We start from the raw sequence: 21,502 nt of genomic DNA, 5'->3' as shown, positions 1-21,502 counted from the left end.
ATCACAGAGAGCACAGGCCGAGAGTCACACAGAACCACCCACTGTGATCTTTGTAGTGAGGAGCTCTCAGCTGGGCCCTATCATCCAGACAATTACACGATTGGACGACGATCATCCGAGGAGGCCGCAGGCTGTTCACAATAATTATTTCTTGGAAAAATAATAGCGTACAGCATATCCACCTCTGGATTAGAACGCATGAAATATGTGTATATCCCGCTGTACGATCATTGCTACCTCCATGATAACTCCACACTCCTTGCTGCATCAACAATCCTGTTTTTAAATAAAGTTATAAATATAGGCCCATTGGACGTCATTCTTCTTTGGAATTTTACACCATCAGGGTCTTCCATCCCCTCTCCCCGGTCATATACCGTCCCCCTGGCTCACACACTCACTTCTGTGACCACTTTTCTGCCTTGCTGCCACACTTCATGGCATCAGAATTATTGCCAACCCATATCATGGGAGACTTCAACAGCCCTCCCTCCCAACTGCCTCCCAGCTTCTATCTATAGACACTCCTCGTGCCCTCTCACAACTTTCAACCTCTAACACAAAAAGACAGTAATCTGGTCTTTGTCCGGCTCAGTTCAATCTACTACCTAGATAATACACCTCTTACCCTTTCTCCCCCATGAAATTAGACAACTTAGACATATTTAGGTGCTCTCTAACAACACATCTGTTAGGGCGTCATATCACGTTCTCTAATCAAAATTCTTTTTATATATAGCCTCTTCTCTACTTCTCTGAACATAATTCACCATCAAATTCAACCATACCTAAAAGCCTCATGCAGCCTTTATCTACCTCCCGTTTTTTCAAGATGGTTGGACCACCATTGTAAATAAACACCTGTACTTTGTGGCTCAGGATGCATTGCTTATTGTGGCTGCATAACTCTGTCTGCAAGAAGTAGCAACGTAACCTCCTTGTCTTCCTCCTCCTCTGCTGAGCTACTCAGCTGCATGCCTCTGGGTTTACACCAAGTGGAATCTACTATCTCACTGTCATCCTCTCTGTTCTCCCACTCCCCGCCCTGAGAGTCACCCTCCTCCTCTTCCTGTCCTGACAGCACAGTACAGTCTGTGGGCGCCTCAAGTATCTAAGTCTCATCACGAATGGATCACCTCCACCCATCAGGTTTAACATCTGTTGACTAGGGTTTGTATTCTGCTCTGACCCTACTTCGTCCGCCCTGGATCAAACTGAAACAAAAATTGGACATCAATGCAGATGATTTCCTTCTCTTGACTGTGAATCTTTACAGTAGAGTACACTTCCAATGCCCATGTCATAGAATGTGTGAACAGATCTTCAGACCTAGCCATCTGTGGTTCCCTTTCTTCATTTGAGCGGTTGGAGAGTTGTGACGCAAGGGTAATTGGGGTGCCAACTCTGAAGACTGCACTGTGTGTGATGTTAAGGTGGAGGAAGAGGAAATGCATTGAACAGCAGGGTGGATTGTTGCTGAGGGAAAAAAGAAAAAAAAATCTCTCTAAATCTTCTGCTTAGCGAGTGTGAACGAGCTGAGTGTGATCGGAGCATAACTGTGAATGGTGGTAAGTGTGTGACTTGTGATTCAGTGAAGAGGTATTTGGAAAACCTTTAACAAATATCTGTGTGAATTGATGTGAGTTGCTGAATTGTGAATAGCTGAGTGCTTTTCTACCTGTTCAACTTTTGGGGGCTTTTTTAACCTATTTTTTTCTCTCTACAGGATTAATCTCTTATTTTAAATCTTGAGGTGTAGCTATATTCACAAGGAGTTAATTTAGGGTGGGTGCTCATAATTAGGGGTTTAAAAGGGGCAGCTGGTTGGGGCTCAAGTCCTTTTGGAAGTGCATTGAACAGCAGGGTGGATTTCTGCTGAGGGAAAAAAAGAAAAAAAATCTCCTTAAATCTGCTTAGCAAGTGTGAACGAGCTGTGTGACCGGAGCGTAAGTGCGAACGGTGGTAAGTGTGTGACTTGTGATTCATCATGATGCATCATGCAGCACCACTATCCTTGCCAAAGTAATAATAAAAACATTAGTGGAAACACAATGATTTACTGAACTGTGACCGAATTTTGTTGACTTCGAGTAAAAATGCTCATGAAACCGAACACTAATCGAAATGTGATACATTTGTGCCAAATTTGAAATTGGCGAACGTTTTCCAAACAAATTCACTTATCTCTAATTATAAGTCTGTAGAACAAAAATCAGAACAGCATCATATTACCATAAATGTAGTGCAAAGCTTTCCAAACCAATGGTCCAATGGCTTCAATCATAGAAGGAAAAAAGGAAAACAGCACACAAAAAAAATAGAAAAAAGTGGGCTTTTAATGCCTGTACGGCGTGGCAACGTTTCGGATATACAATCCTTTTTCAAGCAGTGAACATACAAATGAAGTGAGTTTATATAGCAAATACACATGTTCTTCATTAACAAACCATTATCAAAATCAAAATTATCAATATTTAGCAACAGACCACAGTTGGTAATTGGCAACACCAAATATTCACACTTGCTGGTGACCTATGTTGTCATTCTCTTTATCGTAGACTAGAATATCTCCAACTAGCACTGATGTAAACCGCATCTGGTGAAAAAAGATTGTAACCAGTCCCTAGTACTACAGATAAAAATCATAGGCAAATATTGAATTAATTATTATCTTGATATGACATTTCTATAAAAGGGTAAAAGAGATGTAAAAGAACTTGAGGATCAACCCCCTGTTTAACAGTCAACCAAATTAGTGAAAGTGAAGGTTTACATGTCAAGATTATTCTTGCTTTCAGAAAGATGACTTCATGTCCTTATCCAAGACATTTCGCTCTTTTATAAACACTCAACATTGAAATTGCAACATCACAAAGGAAAAGTCATGGAATTATGGAAATCACAGGATTGATAGACATGTGTCATGCTGCGACTGTACATAATTAGGCTGTGTGCACACGTAGCAGATTTTTTGCGTTTTTTTCGCGGTTTTTCGCTATAAAAACGCTATAAAACCGCGAAAAAACCGCTAACATTAAGCATCCTATGTAACAGAATGCAATCCGCATTTTTTGTGCACATGCTGCATTTTTTTCCTGAGCGGAATCGCAATCCAGAAAAAAACGCAGCATGTTCATTAAAATTGCGGAATCGCGGCAATTCTGCACACATAGGAATGCATTGATCTGCTTACTTCCCGCACGGGGCTGTGCACACCATGCGGGAAGTAATCAGATCATGTGCGGTTGGTACCCTGGGTGGAGGAGAGGAGACTCTCCTCCACGGACTGGGCACCATATAAGTGGTAAAAAAAAAAGAATTCAAATAAAAAATAGCGATATACTCACCTTCGGGCAGCCCAACCTCCTCAACGGCTTCTGTGGTGTGTGTGAAGGACCTGCGATGATGTCACGGTCACATGACCACGGGTCACGTGACCGCTACGTCAATGGAAGGTCCTGAACACACAGCATTAGGAACGGAAGCCGCTGAGGTCTGCAGGTGAGTATAACATTTTTTTTTATTTTTTTTATTATTTTTAACATTCTACCTTTTACTATAGATGCTGCATAGGCTGCATCTATAGTAAAAAGTTGGTCACACTTGTCAAACACTGTGTTTGACAAGTGTGACCAACCTGTCAAATAGTTTTCCAAGCGATGCTACAGATCGCTTGGGAAACGCTAGCATTCTGCAAGCTAATTATGCTTGCAAAACGCTAGTTTTCTGCGGGTATATGCATGCAAATTCTGCATGCGATATTCCCGCGGCAGGAGGCGCAGAATTGCCGCAGAAATTTCCGCGGCAATTCTGCTACGTGTGCACATAGCCTTAGGGAAAGGGTCTCTGCACTGTCCCCTGGACTGGGGCCCTAACTATCACTGCTCCCAAAGGTACCGCTGATGGTGCAGAGGTTTGAGCCATATGCCTTACTGTTCTCCTGTTATACCCTAAGCTGTCCCCTCCCCCTCTCCAAGGAGGCCTGGGACAGAAATGCTAGTGTATAAACACGTAAGATAAACAGGGATAACAAAAAGCAACTAACATACAAAACACTCACCAAATGTAGAGAGGCTAGGAAAGGGTAGGAATGTACAAACCAAATGGGAATATGGGAAGGAATTTTTTTCCCCAATGTGGAGCTTACTCTTTGCCACATGGTTTTTTTTTGCCTTCCTCTGGATCAACATGTTAGGGCATGTTAGGTTAGGCTATGGGTTGAACTAGATGGACTTAAAGTCTTCCTTCAACCTTAATAACTATGTAACTATGAATAGGACAATGAGGAAATCATACACCCAAAAACAGCATTCAACAATCTCCAGCAGCAAAAAAATGATCTTCAAGTGAGCACAGCAACTCCAGGGAACTAGGAAGTAAACTTTCACTAGCGATGAGGAGAAAGTATGCCAGACTTTATAGAGAGAGGAAATGACCAGGTCAGGAGCAGCTGTGAGATGGAGCTACATGTTTCCAACCAGCATAGAAAGGGTCGTTAACCTCTTCAGCACCAAAGGAAACAAAATTCATTTCGTACGGGACATGAAACACAGGCTAAATGAAAGACTGTGATTAACAACACGTAATGATTTTTTAACCTCAGATCTCCCAGGAGGACGAGACACACTTGTGACAACATGTTAATAATCTGTAATTGATTAAAAATTGGAAACAACATTTTCAAAGCATCTTGATTTATCTAAGGAAAGTTCTATCACGCAGAATGCACTTGGGCATGCAAATCATTAAAGATTTGCGGATGGCTGGTTCCTTTACAATTATTGAGTATTTATATCCTAGATGCGTTCGATCAGAGGCAACTCTGAAGAGGACGTATTAAAACATTTAAGCCTTGTAGACTGATCACAGTAGCATGAGTAACATGCAGCCTGGCATTGTCGTATTTAAAAATTGCTTCATGGATTATTTGCAGAAATGGCCATGCCATTGGGTCCACCACCAAATTAATGTGACACTGAGCAGTTAATGTAACTGGGCCAAAGACTAGAGAGGTCTGGCTACCATACATTATGCTACCCCATTCCATAATCCTGGGGATAGGGTGATTATGATAGTGTGATGTTTCCTCGTGAAGGACTCTAGACCAATCTCTGGCTATCAATGCGTCCAAGATAAAAACGGGACTTGTTGCTAAAAATGATAGCCCTCCATAAAAGCCTCAATTGTTCCATTCCAGTATCCATTTGGAGACCATGTGAGCATCGCCATGAAGAAGCTTTCATTAGGGAACATCACACCGGTCAATGATTATAGTGTGGGGTGGCATAATGTATGGTAGCTGGATCCCTCTTGACTTTTTTGCAGGTACAGTAACAGCTTGGCATTACTTGGATTTGATTGTGGAACCTGTGAAGCAACCATTTCTCCAAGCATCTACAGATTTGTCTCCTAATTACCACATTTGCGATGTCATTGGTCAGAAATTGTAAGGGAGCTGCTAGCAGCGGATCTTTATGAATTGCGTGCCCAAGCTTGGCAGAACATTCTTCAGACAACCATTAATAACCTCAATGACAACATGCCAAGACTTGTAAGTGTATGTATTTATGTATGTGACACTCATACTTGATACTCAATATATTGAAATGTTTAGAAAATGTTGTTTCCATATTTTCATTGTTTTCATATCATTAACATATCTATTAATCCTGTAATTTCCATAATTTCATGACTTTTCCTTCTGAGTGTTGTAATTTCAATGTTGAGGTGTGTGCATATGGAGCATGAGGTTACATCTGCAAGACACAAACAAGTTTGTTGCTGGAATTGCTAAATAAATGGCATTTCACAGTATCCATTTCCTAATAAATTCATGTGCAGTCATTTCTTGTCTGACGACTTAAACCTGTTTATATTTTAGGTTTCTAGTTATGCAGTTGCACAAAAAATCCTTGTTAGATAGATGTACTAATTTTAACTAGCAATCATTACTAAGCTATGTGGATTACTACATTCTGTGATCAGTACCCAAATTCATGGTTAGAAAACACAGGATTTGTGTCTTGAATGGAAACTAATGCAAAAAAAGTCTCAGTCCAGCCAGTTTGATGACGTGCCAGTGAATCACTAAGATATATATGATGACCACTGCTAAAAAACATGGATAAACCAAGATGTCTCTCAAGATGTATTTTTATAAATGCATTCAATTCCTTTAAACAGGGTTTGTGCTATGGCAAAATATTACATTTCTGTGTAATGAGATATTGATATCATTGGTGTTATTCGTTTGTATTCTTAAAATGGCTATGTTAATGATGTTGATGCACACTGACTTAGCGGATCTGTGTTTTTTTTCCAAACTAGGACTGCGACTATACTTCAGTTTCCCTTCCAGGAATACTGGCATTGTTGAGAAGGCTAGGGTGACCGTTAAACACGTTCTCCCATTTTATCCTCTTCAGGTCAGGTGTGGAGAATCATTATATTCAGCTGGAGTTAAACATTTCCGACTTACGAGGCTAGATGGTGTCCACTTAGACTAAATAAGTTTGGGTAGTTCAAGCCATCTTTTACTGGGTTGGGATCGGAGCTTTGTGAAGCAGTATACAGAAGTTCATCCTCATAAATTGCTGTAATTGCTGCCTGTAATCTGCTGACTGTGCAATGGACGGTACAGTGTGTAATTACATACAGCTATAATAACCTGGATTGATATAAAACAGCAATAAGTGCATATTTGGGAATTTCCTTTAATTCAGTTTTTTTTATAGAATAGTTTCAATGGGTAAAAACCAAGGAGCTTAACTTTAAGTACAATAAATATACTAAAGCTATTTCCAAATTCTTTATTTCCACTCTAGAAATGTAATTTCAGATATCCTCATAAGGTGCAACATAATGCAACCACTGAACATATTATTCACGAACAACCTGTAGTTCGCAGGATAATTGTTGATCTTCGACCAGTTTTAAGGGAGGCTGTAGATCTGTGTGAAGAAGATGTTGCAGCCACAGAGAATAAATCCATTTCCACAGCAGCACATTCAGATCAAGAATTGAATAGAACATCATATTCACATTCTACACTGGAACGACTTTCAGAACAAGACTTGCAAAGTGAGAACAGCTCAAATTCTACATCAGGACTTTTAGACCGAGGGTTGAATAAACGACATGAATGTCTTGAAGGAGAATATCCTATTCTGAGGAACCCAGATTCTATGAGCTTTTCTCTCCCATCATTATGGAAATGTGAAAGCTGTGAGGAGAAATTGAAGCCTGCACAAAATGATCATCGGCGGTTAAACTTGGTGGAAATAACAAATGGAGGAACACTTACTTTTGATAAAGAACAGCAATTTAGTGTCACTCCTCCAGTTTCCTTTCCTAAAATCATACTGAAAGAATTACCCTCACAAAAGATGTCTAAGGAACAAAGGCCTTCAGCAAAAGTGAGTATGAATTCAGGTCAAAAGCAAATATTAAACATTATATGGATTTGCCAAACACTTGGACTATTCGTACCAGTAAAAAGCAGAAAGCCTAGTTAAAGAGAATCTATCAGTAGGATCAGCCCTCCTGAGCTGTCCATATGGCCATGTAGGTCATAGGAAATTTATATCTACTATCCGATGACTTATTTCAGACAAATCCACATTTTTCTTATATGTAACAGAGCTGTCAAGATCTAGCTACTGATGTCCCTGAGACTCTGCCTCCAGAAATTATTTTAAATGAATGGGGGCATTACCAATGTAATGTGTAATGACGAAAAGTCTGTTCTCCTGATCTATGTGTCTCACACTAGTAATGCACCCATTCATTTAAGATGAGCTCTAGGGGCAGATTCTCAGGGAGATTAGTGCCCGGCCCATAGATCTTAAAAAATGTGGATTTCTCTGGATCGCAAATATCATAGGTGTAATTTCATTCAACTCTCTATTACCGATATGCCCAGAAAAACAGCTTAGGAGGGTTGATCCTACTGACAGATCCCCTTAAAAAGGTTAAAGAGTAGTAGGTATCCTCATTGTAGCACTGCAAGCATGTCAATATGAAACCCTTTTTGACATTGCCCATTAAAAAGGTTCAGCAGGATCAGAATAAAACTGTCTGCGCCATGTCTGTCTTGCAGTTCACCACATTTACTTTAATGGAGAAGGGCTATAATACCAGACAGACAGCTAAACTTCTTCTTTAGCTCCTCTCTAACACCGCTACTAACAAAAAATAGACTACACCTCTAAGCAAGATACACTTGGAGTGTCATGGATATTAAAAGGGTTATCCTTTATATAGAAAAAAATGAGGACATGTATAATCATAATAAATACAAAACTACCAGCACAGGCCATACCATAGGTCTGTGTCAGCTCCGTAAGTAATGCCTGCACTATTTAGAAGTTAATTCAAAATAATCTGGTGCACAATTACTCTGGAAACTAGAAGAGATCCATTATGATAAAATACATACTTTTATTAATTTCATTTGCTACCATAAATGCAACAAGTTGGTAGAAAAGCACACCCCTGGAAGAAGCCAGGAGCGAAACATGCGTCGGGGTGGGGAGATGCCATTCCTATCTCTATGAGGTAATTACTCTGGCTGGTTTGTTTTTGCTATGTGATATTTTGTGTGTAGCCTCTCCTCAGTTGGGTAATAGCCTACGGGTAATTGAGTTACATATACACGTGTGCATCTACTGGCTACTTAATGGCAGGAGCTTTTTGGGACTATTTTGACCTTACCTTATCTGTTAGTTATTGTTCTAACATGATAGGAGATATGATATTATGAATATACTATTTACTATCTAATAATTTATCTGTATTATACAATGCAGTTCTAGTCCACTCCTTAAAGGGACACTGTCACCCCCTCCAGCCGTTATAAACTAAAAGAGCCACCTTGTGCAGCAGTAATGCTGCAGTCTAACAAGGTGACTCTTAGTTTTTGTTGCTGATATTCCCATAATAAAGGTATTTATAATTTTGCTCAAATACCTATCTTTGTACCTGGAGGCAGGTCTGAAGCCTCCTCTTTGAAGCGCCCAACCACCGTCAGTCATCTCTTCTGAGGTGATTGTCGCCGCCCCCTCAGCACTGTTTTCGTCCGAAATCCGGCACCTGCGCTCTGCTCTTCTGCCTGGAGCAGGCGCATAGAGCATTGGCTGTCCTAGCTCTGATGCCGGGTTCCGGTCTGCGCCTGTGCGGGCAGTGCGGCCACCCTGTTACTGAATCCCCGCCTTGCACTGTGTTATGCATTATGCACAGTGTGGGGCTGGGATTCCTGGGCATGCGCACTGTGCTTGTCAGACGCTCCCCCAGGTCCCCCGCCTTCCAGCGTTGTTCTGTGCAGCTGTTCCAAACGCCGGCAAGGATACCTGTATATTCCGGCAAGCTGGTGTCTGGTTTGTCTTGGTGTCTGTGTTTGTATGTTGTAAGGCTAATGCACACGGCGGGGGACCTGGGGTAGCGTCTGACAAGCGCAGTGCGCATGCCCAGGAATCCCAGCCCCGCACTGTGCATAATGCATAACACAGTGCAAGGCGGGGATTCAGTAACAGGGTGGCCGCACTGCCCGCACAGGCGCAGACCGGAACCCGGCATCAGTGCTAGGACGGCCAATGCTCTATGCGCCTGCTCCAGGCAGAAGAGCAGAGCGCAGGCGCCGGATTTCGGACGAAAACAGTGCTGAGGGGGCGGCGACAATCGCCCCAGAAGAGATGACTGACGGCAGTTGGGCGCTTCAAAGAGGAGGCTTCAGACCTGCCTCCAGGTACAAAGATAGGTATTTGAGCAAAATTATAAATACCTTTATTGTGGGAATATCAGCAACAAAAACTAAAAGAGTCACCTTGTCAGAATGCAGCATTAGTGCTGTACAAGGCGGCTCTTTTAGTTTATAACGGCTGGAGGGGGTGACAGTGTCCCTTTAATCTTTGCCTAATACATAACTACCTCATTACATATTAATATTTAGGAATTTACCTCATTATTTGATTATATACACTACCAGGAGTTTATGGCTTCCTCCTTATGAGGTATTATGCTTTTCTACCAACTTGTTGCATTTATGGCTTTAAATGAATTTAATAAAAGTATATATGTTATCATAATGAATCTCTTCTAGTTTCTGGAGTACCGTAATTGTGCACCAGATTATTTTGAATTAACGTTTGCATGAAGTGCCATTGAATCAGCATATACAGACACCTTTTTGTAAATTACTGCTCTATTTAGAAGTCAGAGGATCACTGCAGTCACTAATTGGCTGCAGCGGTCAAATAGTTACAAGAAAAGATTATGAGAGATCTGCTGAGGAGTTCAGTTAGTCAGATGACCACTGCAGTCAATCATAGGCTGCATCTGACTTCTGAACGGAGCAGTCATTGATTCAGGAGCTGGCAAAGACCTATGATATGGCCTGTGATGAATTATTGGGGGCTTGGTAAGGTATGCCACCATTTTTTATTTTAAGCACATGCATACATACATACATACATATATACATACATATATAGCGTTTTTTAAATGTACAGAATGTCAATTCTTTCAGCATTTTTGCCGCATTTTGTCACCTTCAGAAAGCAAAGAGAATGCAAAATGTTGCAAAAAAACAAAACAAAACAGCAATCAGGCTTTGGCAACATTTTTGCAGGGTTTTTGGCTACGTTATTGATGAATAAGACGTAGGCTATGTCTCCACGTTCAGGATGGCCGGCGGTATCGCCGCAGCGGCGAAGCCGCTCGGCGCTAAGCCCCGCCCCCTTTCTGGGACGCGATCATGCCGGATGTGTTAACTCTTCACATCTGGGATGATCGCTCTGTCCCATAGGGCCCTGTGATATGCCTTGCGGGGACGCTGAGTCCCCGCAAGGTGTACGGACATGCTGCGATCTGAAAAGACGCGCAGCATGTCCGGAGTCGCAGGGCCGCCGCGTGCGGGTTTCCACGCATAGTGGAGACGGGATTTCATAAAATCCCCTCCACTATGCTGGAACATCTGGACGCTGCAGCTCTGCGCAGCGTCAAACAAGCAGCGTTTCCTGACCGTGGAAACATACCCTAACTTTATTAAACAAGTACTATAGGCAAAAAAAATCACACTGCGAAAACACAGCAAAATTTGCGTTTTTACTGCGAAGAGAGCAGGTTTTGGCTGCAGAAAAAACACTGCAAAAAAGCTGTGTGTGAACATAGTCTACGGTGGCAAAAAAACCCTAAAGAGACTCAATTTTTGTAACTACATACTTTTTAGCCTGCAGGGGTTAGGCTACGTTCACATTTGTGGTCGGCGCCGCAGCGTCGCCGCATGCGTCATGCGCCCCTATATTTAACATGGGGGCGCATGGACATGCGTCGCACTTGCGTTTTGCGCCGCATGCGTCCCTGCGGCGCCCGCGTCCGGGCGCAGAGGACGCAGCAAGTTGCATTTTTGCTGCGTCCAAAATCAATGAAAAAAAGGACGCATGCGGCGCAAAACGCAGCGTTGTGCAAGCGTTTTTGTTTGCGTTGTGCGTTGCGGCGCCGACGCTGCGGCGCACAACGCAAATGTGAACGTAGCCTTACACAGGTTTTTTTTTACCATTGAGCTGTAAAAAAAAATACATTACAACTGTAATTAACTTAATTTTTTTCATTCTTACAATGGCTGATGAGAAAAAAAGTGCTCGTAATCTATTATGCTATAAATCCCAAATGTAGCAACATTGCATATGATTGTACACTACTGTATGGGTACCCAAGAGGGCTCAGGAGGGACAGATTCCGTGAGGTGAAACATTTCTTCCCGGAGGTAAAACAGTGATATTAAACCTATAGTACTTTGCTGTGGTGTGTGTGGATGACGTACATGAAGCAGGGCATGGGACAGCGATCGCAAGAGGAGAGGAGAGGAGGCGCAGGACCAACACCAGTCATCTGTGAGTATAGTAAAAAGGCTTTTGTGGGATCTGCAGACTGGATTGGGACTTTTTTTCTACAGCATTTCAGTATGATGTAAAAAAGGCTCTAATGGTTGTGGCCGTACTTTGGGTGGGGAAATGCAATCCTATGGCTGCGCAATCGCTGCGATTCCGCATAAGTAATGAACATGCTGCGGATTTTACCGCAATGTGATTCCGCAGCGGGAAAATCCGCAGCATGGGCACAGCAACTGCGGAATCCCATAGGATTGCATGGGAAAGCGTTTTTACGCGTTTCCGCTGCGGCAGAAACGCATACAAACTGCAACGTGGGCACACAGCCTTAAAGGAAGAAGATTGGCTGGTAGTTATAGTAATAACATTTCTTGGTTACAGAAAACCCTTTAAATAGTTTATAATTATTAACTTGCTTCCCTCAGGAAAACACATTATGGATGGGTTTAGAAAAACTGCAGCTGCCAATATCAGAACTGGTCACAGTTATGAAAGAGCAGACAAACAGTGGACACCATACCCTCATTGCTAAAGTGCTTTGCTCTCTTCGAGAAAAACAGTAAGTATTCACATAAATAATACAGAAACTTTCTAAACTTCACAATAGAAGTAGGAATGTAAACTTCTAGTAATGTACCGTATATACTCGAGTATAAGCCGACCCGAGTATAAGCCGAGACCCCTAATTTTGCCACAAAAAACTGGGAAAAGTTAATGACTCGAGTATAATCCTAGGGTGGGAAATGCAGCAGCTACCGGTAAATGTCAAAAATAAAAATAGATACCAATAAAAGTAAAATTAATTGAGACATCAGTAGGTTGTGTTTTTGAATATCCATATTGAATCAGGAGCCCCATATAATGCTCCATACAGTTCATGATGGCCCCCATAAGATGCTCCATATTAAAATATGCCCCATATAATGCTCCACAAATGCTGACTATGGCCCTATAAGATGCTCCATAGATATTTGCCCCATATAATGTTCCACAAATGCTGATTATGGCCCTATAAGATGCTCCATACAGATATTTGCCCCATATAATGCTGCACAAATGCTGATTATGGCCCTGTAAGATGCTCCATACAGATATTTGCCCCATACAATGCTGCACAAATGCTGAATATGGCCCCATAAGATGCTCCATACAGACATTTGCCCCATATAATGCTGCACAAATGTGGATTATGGCCCCATAAGATGCTCTGTACACATATTTGCCCCATGTAATGCTCCACAAATGCTGATTATGCCCCATAAAATGCTCCATAGACACATTTGCCCCATATGCTATTGCTGCAATAAAAAAAAATTACATACTCACCTCTCGTCACTCAGGCCCCCGCCACTTGCTATAGTCCACCACTGGGCGCCGCTCCGTCTTCCTCTGTACTGACGTTCAGGCAGAGGGCGGCGCGCACACTAATCGCGTCATCATGCCCTCTGACCTGAGCGTCACTGCAGAGGACACGGAAGATGGAGCGCCGCCCAGTGGTGGAACGTGGGACAGGTGAATATCATGCACTGCCCCCATACTCCCCTGCTCCTGGCGCGGTCCCTGCACGTCCCTGGTTCTCTAGGCACCGGCAGCTTCTTCCTGTGTTGAGCAGTCACATGGTACCACTCATTACAGTAATGAATATGCGGCTCCACCCCTATGGGAGTGGAGTCGGGTCCATATTCATTACTGTAATGAGCGGTACCATGTGACCGCTAATAAAAATAGACAGGACATGTTGAAAGAAAAAAACAACAGGAAAATCACACCAAGATCAAATTGCGTTTGTAACAGAATATAGCCCACAATTACGGAAATCAAGAACATTATACAAAAATACACTGCTCAAAAAAATAAAGGGAACACTAAAATACCACATCCTAGATATCACTGAATGAAATATTCCAGTTGTAAATCTTTATTGCATAGTGGAAAGTGTTGAGAACAATAAAACATAAAAATGATCAATGTAAATCAAAATAAATATCCCATGGAGGTCTGGATTTGGAATGATGCTCAAAATCAAAGTGGAAAATCAAATTACAGGCTGATCCAACTTCAGTGGAAATGCTTCAAGACAAGGAAATGATGTCCAGTTGTGTCTGTATTGTCTCCATGTGCCTGTATGACCTCCCTACAATACCTGGGCATGCTCCTGATGAGGCGGCGGATGGTCTCCTGAGGGATCTCCTCCCAGACCTGGACTAAAGCATCACCATATAAAGTTAAGAAATGTATAAATTGCAACACCACTTACGTAGTATGTCTATTAACTAGTTTAGTTTGTACAATCCAATATGTGGGATGTACCACTAATCAATTGAAAGCCTGGATTAGACGCCATCTATCGGATGCAGCTAATGTTAAGATGGTAAAATGCTCAGCGGCTTCAAGACATTTTTCATTGTACCATAATAGGGACACCACTATGTGCAGGGTTATTGGAATAGAAAAGGTTTCCAAACCCTGGAATCATGGTGGATGTATTATTTGCAAATGAGATAATTTTAGGGATGAATATTAAAACAGGATTTGACATATCATTATGTATACATTTCTAAATTTTTTGCAGCCTTCATTTTTTTTTTATTCATCTGTCTATCGTGTATATACCGTATTTTTCGGACTATAAGACGCACAGGACCATAAGGCGCACCCCAAATTTGGGGTGAAAATTGCAGAAAAAAAGATTTTTTATAAGATGGGGGTCCGTCTTATTGTCCGAATTTACAGTATCTTACCTGAGGGCTGGTGGTGGCAGAGCAGGGTCACAGGAGGCATGGTGGCAGCAGAGGTGGGGTGATGCGGTACGGCGTGCACCTGAGCAGGGTCCCTTCCTGCTTAGGTGGGCGACGCCACGGCCTGGTGTCCATGGGAGGGTGGCAGCAGTGGTTACCGACAGAGGTGCTGGGATGAGGAGGCACAGTGAGAGGTATGGTGTGAGAGGGGTCCCTTTCCCCTGTGAGGTGATGGAAGGATCTCGTGGGCACATGGACTGGAGATGATGGAGGTAGTGGTGTACATTGTGAAGCGAGTATTCCACAGGAGCTCAGATGTCTGAGTCCTTGCCGCTTCCCGGCGCTCCTCAGCGCAATAATTATTTCAGAAGCCGGTAATAAGTGAGGAGCTCCGCTACCGAGATACAGCCGCCATGACCGGACACTGCGGGAAAAGCGCCTCTGTACTGCTGCGAGCCCTGCTGGAGGCGGAGAGCCGGCCGTGCCATGCGGTGCTGAGGAGCGCCGGGAAGCGGCAAGGACTCAGACATCTGAGCTCCTGTGGAATACTCGCTTCACAATGTACACCACTACCTCCATCATCTCCAGTCCATGTGCCCACGAGATCCTTCCTGAACCTTGCTGCACCTATCCTGGGAAGCAAAAGGATGGAGTATACAGGGTCCAAAGTCCCGGTGAGGTGATGCAGCAGCCCGGTAATGCAGCAGAGCCGGGTGAATCCTGATGATATCGGTGGGCGCGGCCATCTTCCTGAGGCCGCGTGTGCGCAGATGGAGCTCTCTGCTGCCCGGGGCTTCAGGAAAATGGCCGCGGGATGCCGCGCGTGCGCAGATGGGGATCGCGGCGGACATTTTCCTGAAGCCGAGTTCGCATCTCGGCTTCAGGAAAATGGCCGCCGCGATCCCCATCTGCGCACGCGCGGCATCCCGCTGCCATTTTCCTGAAGCCCCGGGCAGCAGAGCGCTCTATCTGCGCACGCGCGGCCTCAGGAAGATGGCCGCGCCCACCGATAACAACAGGATTCACCCGGCTCTGCTGCCTTACCGGGCTGCTGCATCACCTCACCAGGAAAAGAGACCCCGCTCACTGCGCCTCCTCATCTCCGCACCTCTGCTGCCACACCTCTGCCGCCGCACCTCTGCTACCGCACCTCTGCCACCACGGTAAGCCTGCATTGCGACTATTAGACGCACCCCCCATTTTCCCCCCTTTTTTTGGGGGGAAAAAGTGCGTCTTGTAGTCCGCAAAATACGGTATGTGTTTTATTAAGCTTATCGTACTTTTCGGACCATAAGACGCACTTTTTTCTCAAAATTTTTTTTGGGGAAAATGGGGGTGCGTCTTATGGTTGGAAAATACTTACAAACACTATGGCGGTGATCCCAGTCCGACGCTGCTGGGCGATGCAGCCTTCCTTCCCAGGCTGGTGTGGCGGCGGTGGTGATGCTTTGTTTGGCGGTGGGGCTCCGCCGGCATTTCGTAAAAGCCCAGAGGCCACTGCAGATCCAGTGCTGCAATGCGGTGGCCTCCGGGAAAATGGCCGCTGGGGGCGGCGCATGCTCAGATTCAGATCTCGGGAGACGAGATCTTGGGACGAGATTTCATTGCCGAAATTTGAATCTGAGCATGCGCCGCCCCTGGCGGCCATTGTCCTGGAAGCCACCGCATCGCAGCACTAGATCTGCAGGGGCCTCCGGGCTTTTACAAAATGCCGGCGGAGCCCCGCTACCCCACAGAGCACTATCCCCGCTGCCCCACAGAGGAGCACCACCGCCGCCGGCGCCCCACAGAGGAGCACCACCGCTACATCAGCCTGGACCACTGAACAACCCCTGTGACCACTTCTCCACCTGTGCCGATCCCCCCGGTAAGCTGAATTCAGACTGTAAGACAGACCCCCATTTTTTCCCTATTTTCCATCTGAAAATTTGGGGTGCGTCTTAGGGTATGTGCACACGTCAGGATTTCTTGCAGAAATTTCCTGAAGAAACCCGGACATTTTCTGCAAGAAATCCGCATGCTTCTTTTCGCGTTTTTTTCCCGTTTTTTCCGCGTTTTTCTTAGCATTTTGCAAGCGTAATTAGCTTGCAGAATGCTAAAGTTTTCCAAGCGATCTGTAGCATCGCTTGGAAAACTGATTGACAGGTTGGTCACACTTGTCAAACATAGTGCGTGACAAGTGTGACCTACTTTTTACTATAGATGCAGCCTATGCAGCATCAAAAGTAAAAAGATAGAATGTTAAAAATAATAATAATAAAAAAAAAAAGGTTATACTCACCCTCTGATGGCCCCTGATCTCCTCAGCTGTTGCTTTGTGTGAAGGACCTGCGATGACGTCGCGATCATGTGACCGTGACGTCGCGGTCATGTGACCGCGACGTCATCGCAGGTCCTTCACACAGAGCATCTATAGGAACGGAAGAGAGAACATGCACCGCTGAGAGGCGGGAAGACTCTGGGGCCATCAGAGGGTGAGTATATCATTATTTTTTATTTTAATTCTTTTTTTTTACCAATTATATGGTGCCCAGTCCGTGGAGGAAAGTCTCCTCTCCTCCACCCTGGGTACCAACCGCACATGATCTGCTTACTTCCCGCATGGTGGGCATACCCCCATGCGGGAAGTAAGCAGATCAATGCATTCCTATGTGTGTGGAATCCCCGCGATTCCGCAAATTAATGAACATGTTGCTTTTTTTTTCTGCAATGCGATTTTTTCGCGGAAAAAAATACAACATTTGCACAAGATATACGGAATACAGTGAAAATAATGGGAGGCATATGTAAGCGTTTTTTTCGCGATTTTATCGTGTTTGTATAGCGAAAAAACGCGAAAAATCACAAAAAATCCTGAACGTGTGCACCTACCCTTATAGTCCGAAAAATACGGTATATTGTGAGGTAATTAAATTATGGATATTTCTCAACAGGTGAAGAATACCATTAGTGATTATATGGTAATCACATGACTGGGATAGGATGTGGTATATAAGGTTGTTCTTCTGTTCAGGATGGTATGCAAGGATTAAGAACCACTAGGTTCGAAATGCGTCTTCCCATAGAACTATTTCCACATTGGGGGCTTGTAACTTTTATGCTGAAAGGAAAATTCTTTAAAACAAGTAATCCAAATATTTACTTGTGGTTTTCTTTTTAAATAGTTGCACACTCCCATTTTTTTTTCATCCCATATGATGAAAGGCGAAGTTTGAACTACTTGCTTTTGGTGCTGTAGAACATCACCATTGAGCGCTACTCAATGTGGCTGGAAGTATGCAGATTGCATACTTGTGGTCACATGACTGCTTGCTCCTGGCAAATCCTCACAGCGATGTTAGGATCTGCAAGTCTGCAGTTAAATATAAAGTGGATAACACCATGTGCAGTTGAAAATAAAAAAATATATATATACATTTTAAAAATATATTTAGTCACCATAAAACTTCAGACACAATTTTTATTTTTTTTTTAAAGAAACACTTGGCCTACGTTTCAAACCCATGCAGGTCCCTTAGACCTAGTTAACTCCTTAAATGCATCAGTCTCCTAGTCATCTCTGACATGGCACATAGCTATCTGCTCAACCTTTTAAGGTGTATGCACTCTTTACAAACAGGAATAAGCCTCATATTAAAAGGCTCGTTAAAGGGTCAACATAGACTTTTAGGATTGCTACTTTCAATAGGTGGCTCTAGAGTTCAAGTCCTCATCCTCTCTGAAGAGGCAATTTGCAGATTTAATTTCTCAGAGGAGGATGCAAGGTGTTTTAGTCTCCTCATATTGGCATGCAAGACCTGGCCTGGATTGTCACTCTCCATAAGGAGAAACCTGCTCTCTAAGGCCTCTTTCACACTTCCGTCTTTGTTTCCATCACAATGCGTCGTTTTGTGAAAAAAAACGGATCCAGCAAATGTTTCTGTTGGATCCGTTTTTTTCTCATAGACTTGTATTCGCAACGGATTGTGACGGATGTCCTTCCATTTCATCCGTCGTGCGCAGGATCCATCGTAAAATCGCTGTCCGTCGCCAGAGACAATGCACATAACGTTTTTTGTGTACGTCGGAAAATCGCCCAGCGACGGATCCTGCACTGTCCGTCGTTGGCTATAATGGAAGCTTATGGACGCAGGATCCGTCACTGACCATCAAAAGCAGGAATCCAGCAACGGATGCCATCTTTTGAAACTGAGCATGCCTGGAAGAATTTCCAGTCAGGGAAATTCTCTCTTTTTACTATTGATGTGCCTATGCAGCATCAATAGTAAAAAGATAATGTTAAAAATAAAAAATTGTGATATTCTTACCTTCCGGCGGCCCCCGCAGCCTTCCCGCTCCTCGTGATGCTCCTGTTCCCAGTGATGCCTTGCAAAATGACCCCAGGTGATGTAGCATCACGCGAGACCACTATGTCATCACAGGTCATTGTCTCGCAAGGCATCACTGGGAACAGGAGCTGCCGGGAGCATCGCGAGGATCGGGAAGGCTGCGGGGTCCATCAAAATCGTGGTATTCTTACCTTCCGGCGTCCCCCGCAGCCTTACCGATGCTCCCGGCAGCTCCCGTTCCCAGTGATGCTTTGTGAGACAATGACATGTGAGGACGTAGCAGTCTCGAGAGACCACTACGTCATTGGGTCATTTCGCAAGACATCACTGGGAACGGGAGCATCGGGGGACGCCGGAAGGTAATGTCACAATTTTTTATTTTTATTATTTTTAACATGGGTTGTGTTGTGTATGCATTTTCACGGCAAAGACGCATACACAACGTGTGCACATAACCAATTCTGGCAAAAACTGCCGTCTTTTCAACATTTTGACGTATTGTGACTGATTGTAAAAAACAGAAGTGTAAAAGAGGCCTTAGATGAATAGAACCATGTAAGCCTCAAGATCCAGCAGTCAGGCTGGCAGGAACAGAATGTATACGTCTTCTCCTGCCGAGGTGCTGTGGTAAGATCAGACCATGTCCCTGCAGTCAGACATGGCCATTACACAGTACATAGCAGAGGCACATAATATTCTCGGCACAGAAACATTTTTTTTTTTAAACATCCAATTGTGGAACTAATTTTTATTCCAAGATATACTGATTAAAACGTACTTTGTTCGTGGGAAACCCCTTTACGATAAACGTTATTTCACAGCAAGCTGGGGGCTTTGTTATAAAGGTTAACTTCTGAAATATTTTCTGGTCATCATAGCAATTGCCTACTTTGTGTTGTACATATTTAATCTATTCTGGCATGTTCTATTTCTTATATGTGTTAATTCTCCAGAGAGAAAGACACATTACAACATGTCGGAGAACTTAGAAGAACGGATAAGAATTCCTCCCAGAAAATTCCATGTAGGAGTGGAGAAATCAGACTCACCTGGATAAAGAGAGGCTGAAGAGTTCTTCTACAGCAAACTGTCTTGACTATGATGAAATGTATGTAACCTGTTCCATGCAGGATAGGCTGCTGGAATATGGCTTCCTAAGATTCCCCCGGGACTATTTTGAGCACTTATGACTTTACAAATCATTCTTTTGATTAAATAAAAAGAAAGTCCACATGTATATATAAAGAGTTTCTTTTTAGATTTATTAATAGCGGAGGATAGCTAAATGTTGAAAGGTCTGCCATCTATATAAATGGAAGGGACATTCTGCTCTCTGCACTTTATTATACTCACATCTCATTATGCTTTCAAAACACAGCCTTCTAACAAATGTAGTAAAAAAGCTACAAATGCATTACTAGAATAGAGTCTTCCTTTTAGGTCGGGGTCACACTTGTGAGTGCAATGTAACTCGTGAGAGTCTCTCCCATCAATGCCCGGCACTGTCCCTGGCAATCGGGACCAAATCGTTCAGCGGCATAGAAATACATGCAGCCGCACACTCCGGTCGCGAGTGCCGGGTATTGATGAGCGAGACTCGCACGAGTTTCTCGCATTGCACTCGCAAGTGTGACCCCAGCCACTGTAAAGCACTCCTGTTCTGAACAAGGCATTTGATGAAGGAGCATGTGACCGAACTGTGAACAGGTTACTAGAACGCAACACGCAGGAAGAGAGGAGAGAAGTAACCAACTAAGCTATTTTTGTTGCCAACACTGAAATTAAGGTGTTAATTATGCAAACAGTCAGTTGTTCGGGTACAGGGTATCAATTCATACACTATTAGCAATAATGGCGATAATTCAGTTTCAATATCATATTGTTTTATCTAGCGGTCGTTCAGCATGAACGATGCTATAATGCCTTTCCGCTTTAACTTTCATGGACAGCACTCGCAAAGTTAGGTCTGTCACTACAATAACTCTTTAAGCTGTTTCGATTACTATACTGGCACGAACGAGGGTCACCGGTCTATCCCCAAAGACCACAAGTTTTTAACAGCCACTTAATATTCTATGTGTGCTCCCCACACTCTGTACCGTAGGTCTACACTGGAAGCAATGGCCATGTTCACTCGTGTCTCTTGGTCACCATGGCAGATGCCCAGCCCCATACAATGTTCAAAGTTCGACCTTCAGTGCTCTCCACCCCCTTACACTCCAACTGAGAAAGCAATTTTTACATTGAAAGACAAGTGTGCTTACATGCTCCTCCATCAGCTACCATTTTGAGAACAAAAGCGCCGTAGCGGCTCTGAGGAAGATTGCACCATCAAGTGGGCTGTGCTCACAAAAAAGAAGAAACTATACTAGCATATTAGCAACTGACACAAAATCATGTCCCCAACCCATTTGTTAAAGTAAAGATAAATTGATGGATGGATGGTTCAATAATAGTGTCGAATTTGCTAAGTCCCCGTATATGCTAAAGTGGGATGAAGAACTTCAACTAACTCTTGCCAGCACTTATTCCTCTACTATCTCAATGACTC

The 21,502-nt window shown here is 43.5% G+C and overlaps 1 protein-coding gene across 1 annotated transcript in view; it reads left to right on the top strand.

The window, feature by feature from the left end:
- LOC143783131 (uncharacterized) overlaps positions 1 to 20,192 on the top strand; it is a 127,378-nt gene extending 107,186 nt beyond the window's left edge. Inside the window, exons 3-5 of the mRNA XM_077271432.1 lie at positions 6,825 to 7,415; positions 12,311 to 12,444; positions 19,905 to 20,192. Of these exons, the coding sequence (XP_077127547.1) occupies positions 6,825 to 7,415; positions 12,311 to 12,444; positions 19,905 to 20,019 (840 nt within the window). The 3' untranslated portion in view covers positions 20,020 to 20,192. The remainder of the gene's footprint in view (positions 1 to 6,824; positions 7,416 to 12,310; positions 12,445 to 19,904) is intronic.
- The last annotated feature ends 1,310 nt before the right edge of the window (positions 20,193 to 21,502 follow it).

The sequence above is a fragment of the Ranitomeya variabilis genome, chromosome 1 (genome assembly GCF_051348905.1).
Source record: "Ranitomeya variabilis isolate aRanVar5 chromosome 1, aRanVar5.hap1, whole genome shotgun sequence".
Classification (NCBI taxonomy): domain Eukaryota; kingdom Metazoa; phylum Chordata; class Amphibia; order Anura; family Dendrobatidae; genus Ranitomeya; species Ranitomeya variabilis.
The sequence above is the reverse complement of the archived record's forward strand: the minus strand, read 5'-3'. Positions and strand labels throughout refer to the sequence as shown.